The sequence below is a fragment of the Hyla sarda genome, chromosome 1, assembly GCF_029499605.1.
Source record: "Hyla sarda isolate aHylSar1 chromosome 1, aHylSar1.hap1, whole genome shotgun sequence".
NCBI classification, from domain to species: Eukaryota; Metazoa; Chordata; class Amphibia; order Anura; family Hylidae; genus Hyla; species Hyla sarda.
In genome coordinates, this window is record NC_079189.1 from 149,273,960 (window position 1) to 149,282,367 (window position 8,408).

The 8,408-nt window shown below is 38.1% G+C and overlaps 1 protein-coding gene across 2 annotated transcripts in view; it reads left to right on the forward strand.

Annotated features, from left to right (window-relative positions):
* SLC10A7 (solute carrier family 10 member 7) overlaps nt 1-8,141 on the forward strand; it is a 222,689-nt gene extending 214,548 nt beyond the window's left edge. For both annotated transcript variants that reach the window (XM_056562846.1, XM_056562845.1), the window contains exons 11-12: nt 1-146; nt 7,870-8,141. In XM_056562846.1, the coding sequence (XP_056418821.1) occupies nt 1-146; nt 7,870-7,908 (185 nt within the window). In that variant the 3' untranslated portion in view covers nt 7,909-8,141. The remainder of the gene's footprint in view (nt 147-7,869) is intronic.
* The last annotated feature ends 267 nt before the right edge of the window (nt 8,142-8,408 follow it).

Below are 8,408 nucleotides of genomic sequence, written 5' to 3' on the forward strand. Positions count from 1 at the left end.
GTATTCCAATGCTGAAGATTGTGTTTGCAGGATACGAGCATCTCTCATTAATTTCTGTTCCCTTGTTGATTTATCACCCGGCTCAGATTCTACTTGGGAGTGTATTAGTGCCAACAATAAAATCTTGGATGCTTTCCAGACAAAAGGTAATGCGCTTGGCTTATTCATAGTCACAATAGTATGAGTTTACAGTTTCAGTTCATTTACCGATGTTGTGCTAACAATTGTTAAGTAGTGTTGTATTCTCTATTGTGTATTTAAAGTGGTTATCCCACAAGCAATATGGTGTGTATTTCTATAGTGTGTATGTATAATATTAAGCATTTTAGTCCTAATTATTGATTTAAAAAATCTTTTTGGGGGGCTTGGTTTCTCCTGGCTCTGCTCCGTACCTTCTCCTGCTATCCAGCACCCAATTCTTACCACCATAGGGGAGAAGAAGAGACCTGAGGAGTCTGCTGCGCCTCCAGATGCAAAGCCTGGCTCCATCAAGCAGTATTTTGCCAACCATGCCTCTCATGCGACCAATGCGCCTTGCTCTTATATAGTACCACTTACTATGTGTGAAATTCTTATTGCTTATGGTACAAGACTTAGGTCGTGACTCGCTGAATTAGCTACTTAATTGCTTGGTTCAGAATTTGTTTTGCTTTGGGAAAAAGCTCATAGGGGGTTACAACGAATATGCTGATTAGGGTGAGACGTTACTATCCTGATACCTCCTCCCCAAAAGCTCCTCCTCTCATGTCCTTTTCCTGAATTTGCCTATACAAGGCAGACTTTATACCACTCTTAAATGCATCCCTTTACCATATTAGAGGCAAATTCTCCCCAGATAGATAGACATTCCTTGAAGAGCATTCGGGTCTGAGAAATTGGCAAAAGCCCAGACAGCATCACGTCCAGTTTTTGCAAGCTTTATCATAATGTCTAGTCTCCTTTTCTCTTGGCTTTGTTTAATGCAATTGCCAACAGCCCATTCTTCCCTCCTCAGGCACTTACACCTCATATTACTGTCATTCCTAAACCGGATAAGGATTTGGAATGTTGCAGTAACTACCGCCCAATTTTGCTAATCAATTTAGACATGAACATTTACACCATAATTCTGGCTCTTATTTGAGGTCTAAGATAACACCATAAAGATGTTCTTCCATTTTGCCTGGAACCATAAGCTACATACTATTCTTATTTCTATAGCTGTATAAAAGGCATTGAATAGGGTCAGGTTAGTCTTTTCGTAACTAGCACTTAAAAGGATGTGTATGGGCTCAAAAATGCTCTCACACACAGCTCTATACACTGGAGCTTCTGCTTAGGTCAAGCAAAATTGGTCTCTTTCCTTTCCTCATACATATCGGGATATGGCAACAGTGCCCCCTCACCAATATCACCTCTTCACATATCTTCAAAGCCATTCAAGGGGAATTTGATGAGTTTAGGTATTCTGGCTATTTTAAAGTGAATACCCCCAAGTCTGGACTTTTGGATTAAGGCCCAATTTCCTCTTAAATACCAGGCAAGCTTCATTTACTATTTAGCATTGAACCTAGTTGCAGATCCTAATCATTTTTATCATTTTTTTTCCCTGCTGTAGACCATTTAAAGATATTTTAACCCTAGATCTACTTGCCCTATCCTGGTAGAATTGCTGCTGTAATGATGGACATGCACCCCAGACTTTGTCTGGCTTCCTAGTAGACCCAGACTGAAGCATCAAGCTTTGCCCAACTTGCATCTCTACTATCTTGCTACAGTTTGCATCTGGGTACTAGACTTTTATCAAAACCTAACCACAAAATAGTGCGTCACTCTCCCCTCTGCCCTTTCCTGGATTTCTTCTCCAACTTTACCCCCCATATATGCATCTCCCTTATGTCTCTAGGGTATTAGTACCATTATGGGACATGATGATTAAGAAGTTGGACCTCTACTTTAGACTACATTGTTCAGTAATCCACAGTTCCTACAGCTCAGAGACTTGCAATATGGTAGGCTTACCTCTAGACTTCTAGAAGTCCTTGCTTGAAACAGATGCTCAGGATTTCACTACTTCAGCTCCTGCGGACAGCGGTGAAGTCACTATTCTCCGCCCATGCTCCAAGTCAGGCCCGGAGCTGAAGATACCGAAAAGGATAGCCGGAGAACCAATGCATGGAAAGGGACCAGGTAAGTAATGTTGTCATCAGTGTCACCAACACTACCTGTCTTAGTTTAGTGCAGGTGACACTGATAAGAGATTTTTTATAATAATTTACTTTTCCTCATCTATATGGCAGAAATGAAGCAATATATTTAGAGTTTTCTGATTAATGTGCAGTATTTGGAACTAAAGTCTAATATTTATAATTGAAGTGCAGTACTAAAGTGCAATAATTAATATACAAAAAGTACTTTATACTATTTGAAATGAATAGAAGATCTGATTGCTGGGCATATCTCTAATTTCTGTTAAAAACAGCTCAGGCAAAACAGTCGCCTCCATAATGATATTTAAAAAAAATGAAGTTACAATGAGAAAATAGCTACAGGTTAGAAAAATAAAAGAATACATTTAATATTTGACTAGTTTACTTTCTATATATGAGATCCCTTTGTAAGCCAGTCTCACTTGCACGACCATACTCCTTTTGAACATGTGGAGAACTCCTCTCTCCCGGCACACGGGTCTCCATAAGGATTATGTTTCACATAAGGAGTAGTTGATTAGGCAGTGTTGAATTTATGAAGACAATTAGTTATTACTGTCACACCTTACATGCTATAATCGTGGAACAGTCAGGAAGGTGTAAATAAAGCCATTGCCTATGAGAAGGAGACTATAACTATAGTCTAATGCTACAAAAGCTGGGGGCACATAACATTACTTATGCACGATGACAGCATTGTTTGATCAGCAGTCACACACTTTTCTTAGGTAACCCTTTTCAGGGCCAATCCAGTTTTTGTCTCCTGTTTGCCTTCCTGTATTTCAATAGTCATATACATATACATTACATTCTAGTTTCTATTAAAGGGATACTGATCGCTGTTTCACCTGCTCTAAACCCAATAAATACACAGGGTTATAGCGCTGGTGAACCAGTTTAAAAAGAGGTGTAACTTGCCCCAACCAGTGCTGCTGTTCAGGAGAACCAAGAAGTATTGGAGTCCATTGCTTGTATGCTAATGTTGTCCTTTGCGCAGGCGGGAGTCAGCATACAGAGCTTCCATGCCTCTTTTCGCTGTGTATTGGGTTTAGTGTGAGTGAACTAGCTGTCAGTTTCCCTTTAATTCATATCACATTTTTCGTCCTGTTTAATTTTCTTTACTCTCAAATCCCATTAAGTGATTTACTTTTACACTGTAATATATTGCCAAACACACACATATGCTGGTATATTGCCCTGTGTATTGCTAAATGCATAGGTCATACCTAGGTATCCTCTACATCTGCCGATCAAAGTTAATACATAATACTGTTAAATGTAAAAAAATCTGAGGTTTCTCTGGAATGGTAGTGTTGCTATGACTGGTACCCACATTCCTGTCATTCCTCACAAGAGCACAGCAATGCTGGTTTTATTTTTTAACCTGGAGAATTTGATTCACAAAAGGTAAATACATCACTATATACAGTGCACTAGGAATGCTTTCAGAGCCTATCACTTTTAAGAGCCTGTCATTTTGCTAGGTTGAAGCATTGCTGCAAAATAAAAAATAAAAAAAATCTATTTTTCCCATAATAAGAATGTGAAAATCAATTTCAAGAACATTTTGTACATTCTTAAAAAATAAAAAAATATATATTTTTTTTATTCCTGTGAAAAAAAGAACTGCCTGTAGAGCTCAGAAACAAAATTGGATAGAGGCAAAAATCTGGAGAAGGGTACAAACAAATTCTACTGCACAGTGGCTCCATAATTCTTATAGTAAAGAAGTTTGTAACTACCAGGACTCTTTCTAGAGATGGCTTCTTCACAAAACTAAGTAATCGGGAAGAAGAACCCTTGTAAAGGAGATGACCACGAACTCAATGGTCACACTGGCTTAGCTCCAAAGATAATTTGTGCAGAAGAAACCTATAGAAGGTCAAAAATCACTGCAGCATTCCACCAATCTGGGCTTAAATGTTTTTTTAAAAGACAATAACTCTTAAGTTCACAACTAAGACAACACAGGTGTGGCTTAGGGACAACTAAGCCCTGACTTGAACCCAATCAGATTTCTGCGATGGTCCCCATCCAACCTGACAGAGCTTTAGAGGAGCGATAGAGAAAAATGGCCGAAAATCCCCAAATCCAAGTGCGTAAACCTTGTGGCATTATACTCAAGAAGATTGGAGGCTGCAATCGCTGCAGATAATATATATTAACATTTAAAAAAAAAATTATTATAATTTTTTTTTAGCACAAGGCTAAATATAACAAAGTGTGAAAAAAGTGAAAAGGGTCTGAAAACTTTCCAAATGCCCTGTAAACACATTGTATATAAAATTGGTGGATCTCTTTACATTGCTTTCCACTGTGGTAGGATATCTTAACTGTGGGGTGTTTCTTTTGTTATGTACGCTTTTTGGTATTTATTGATATCCACATGAACTACATGTCTACATTTTGTTACATTTGTCACAGCACATTGTTGACACCCCCAATGTTATCTTAGGGTTCTTGGCACTTTTATTCCTTATGTCTGTGTGTACATTTTTTGCATGTGTATTTGTTTATATTGGTCTCTTTCCTTTCCATTCCTTTTTTTTTTATTTTTTTACTCATAAATTAATATATTTATTAATGCCATTTATGTAATTACCTTCCCGATTTTGCGTATCTTACTCTTTGGGTAATACCTATACACTTTAACAATATGATGAAGGTCTTTTGCACCTTAGAAAGTTCTTTTCTGTCTTGCTATATAAAAACAATAACGTGCTCTTGAACAAACATGGTGGCTGACTTTATTAAGGAACTCTTTGAGAAGTCTTTTGATGCTTTCAAAGTCAATGGAAAAAGTAAAGTGTCTGTTTAAATACTTCCTCTCCTCTAATACAAAAGAGACTGCCTTGAAATCTATTTTACGCTCCCCAGTAATTAAGTCAATCACAAACAATTCCTCTCTGTCATATTGTAATATTGTTCTGCCCCCTGTGGCTTCTTGAAAACAACGATGACACCTATGCCGACTGTTAATGTGGGACTGATGTTAAATATTTACAGCCTTGGATTCTGCATTTCTACTTCTGGAGTGTGACTGAAATCTCAAAGTAGAGAAAGGCTTTGTGCAAAGAAATCTTAAGAAGTGATTGTTTACTAATGCCAGGCTTTATCAAGAAAGTACCATTTTATGTGACACTGCAAACAATTGTTATATTGTCATGGTAAAAGTTCTACTTTTATGCTTAGACTTCTAAACTGACTAACATGTACCAGTCCTTTACAAAGACCATTTTTCTCCCATCTTGTCACTAGCTTACATCAAATGATACAGACCACCTGAAAATTTTTGGATAGAAATTTGGCAAGCCTCTTATAGACACCAAATCTAACTATGGTTTCTGAGTCCTGATACTACAGTGATCCCTCAACAATGTCCTCAACATACAATAGTTTCAACATACAGTGGTCTTTTCTGGACCATTGTAACTTGAAACCAGACTCAACCTACAATGCTTTGGAATCTGCGAAACGTGTCAATGGCTGGAAGAACCGACCAATCAGAATGGATATTTCACTGGTAAAACCCCTGTGCATGCACTGACTGGTGTCTGGTAGCGCCCCCTACAGTACAGGGAGGTATTACATGTTCTGTACTCTTTACCTGTGCCAGGGTTAGCTGCTCCTTTGGACACCAGGTGGGGGCGGCTCCATTTTCCTTTTTTTAGGACATTGCGTGTTCTGTACAGGACCCTGAAGAAGCTCCTGTCCTCTACATAGACCAGTGTTTCCCAAAAATGGTTGCCTCCAGCTGTTGCAAAACTACAACTCCCAGCATGCCCGGACAGCCTTTGGCTGTCCGGGCATGCTGGGAGTTGTAGTTTTGCAACAGCTGGAGGCACCCTGGTTGGGAAACACTGAAATAGACAGTGATTTACAGCTCCCAGCAGATCTTTCTTACTTTTATATGTAAGGATTTGCTTTATCTGTATTAGTTATCTACTTATTTATGTTTAATCCTCACTTTTTCTTATTTTTGGATGACATATTGGTGGCTTCAGAACCAATTACCAGGTTTCCATAGAGTTATGGTCTCAACATACAATGGTTTCAACATACAATGGTCATCCTGGAACAGATTAATATTGTAACTTGAGGGACCACTGTAATTGCATGGATTTATACCATGCACATTTTCTACAATAAAAAAGATATATATATATATATATAACTGGCTGCCAGAAATCAACACAGATTACAAGTGATCTTTGCATACTATCTTCAGAATAACCCGCACCAATCAGAAGGCTTATTCACATGATGTCTTGCCAGTACATTTCACATGTATGTCAGGTTAAGAAGATGTCTGTTAAGATACCAGATTAGCCTATTGGCAATGGAAGCCACAGGATGGCATCAAGCACAAGTATTTATCGATTACTGTCTATTTATAAACACTACCATTGGAGCTTTCTGAAGGCAGATATACAGGGACCTTTTTCCTGTCCACCTCCTAAGCTAGCTCCAGAAACATTGAAATATGTATCAGGTGTCTGTCAGCCATTCATTCCCTTTGAAGGACAAGAGGAAGACTAATTGACTTTCCCATGCAAGCTTCAATGATGTAACGTCAACAGAGCTTTTTCTGGGGGCAGGAAACATATCCTTCTCTATACCTTAACAGTGGGATACGCAGTCAGTTGGATGTGCATGCTGACGTATACTCCCAATAAAACACCAAAAGATGTGACTAGGGCCTTAAAAAAGTAGAATTGTCTAAAGTGGACAATTGTTACAGTGACGGAAATAATTATTTGATCCCCTGCTAATTTTGTACATTTTCCTTTGACAATGAAATGACCAGTTTATAATTTTAAAGGAGAAGTCTCCTGCTCAATGTTACTAAAAAATGTATCTGCTATCATTTATATATTTATGGGAGAGCCGTTCGGCAATCTTTTTACTCTCCCATAGAGATATATGAAAGGGGCAGTAACGCGCCACTCTGGGGGAAAGCTGGGCTCCATACAAACAATCGCAGGGGGCCCCAGCAGTCATACCCCTCTGGATAGGGGATACGTTTTATAGAAACATTGAGCATGAGACCTCTCCTACCTAATGGTAGGTTTTTTAACAGAGAAAGACAGAATAACTAGAAATCTTGTCCCTGACATCCTGGGCCAGCTCTTTGGTCTTGGTCATGTTGGAGAATTTGGAATCTGTTTGGTTGATTGCTTCTGTGGACAGGTGTCTTTTACACAGGTAACATGCTGAGATTAGGAGCACTCTCTTTAAGAGAGTGCGCCTAATCTCAGCTTGCTACCTGTATAAAAGACACCTGGCGCCAGATATCCTGCTGATTGATCGAAATACAAATCAATTCAGAACTTTTTTTTATGCATTTTTTGGAATTTTTTTGTTGTTTTTCGGTCTCTCACTGTTCAGATAAATCTACCATTAAAATTATAGACTGATCAATTCTTTGTCAGTAGACAAACATACAAAATCAGCAAAGGGTCAAATATTTTTTCCTTTACTCTATATTTAGCTATGTTATATCCGTATGCATATATCCAGCAGACATACATTTCTATAAATTGTGAAAATCCATACCAGAAACAAAATGGGGAACATATTTAACCACATATTAAGTTGATTATGTCAATGGATATTGATTTTCCTGTACAAATATCTACCCTGTGTCCTGTATCTGATATATTTTGTCTTCATATTCCAGGCCCTGAAGCTAACAAGACAGCCTAAGGTCCCATTGTAACGTCAGAAGAATGAAGTGTAAATATGTGCAATATTGTACATACAGACGTCATACAAAAGACTTGTGTTTGGGAATGTTTGCTTCAATGCATATTTTATTTTTTTAAATAAAGACCTGACTAAGTGCCTTATGGATGCATTTGGTGATTATATAGTATAAGAAGAAGAAGCCATGTTGATGTCCTATCTCATCTTTGTATTTTTTTTATTTGGAAAATAAAGATCTTAAGGACCTTTGCTGAGTTAGAGCCTTATTATAATGCACTTTTAATATATTATACCAAAATGTAGTGAGGACCTGTTATCTGCTTGCATTCCTTAAAAAATATCAGTGCTGTTCCTCTGTTACTTCTCCAGGAAATGTACTTGTCAAAGGGGTACATCCTTACTATGTTCACAGTGCCAAACTGTATAATTACACCTACTATTGACAAATGGAATTTGTCAATTCATATGGTTCCAGGAGGAGTAATAGAGGAACTTCACAAAGACAAAGGGGGA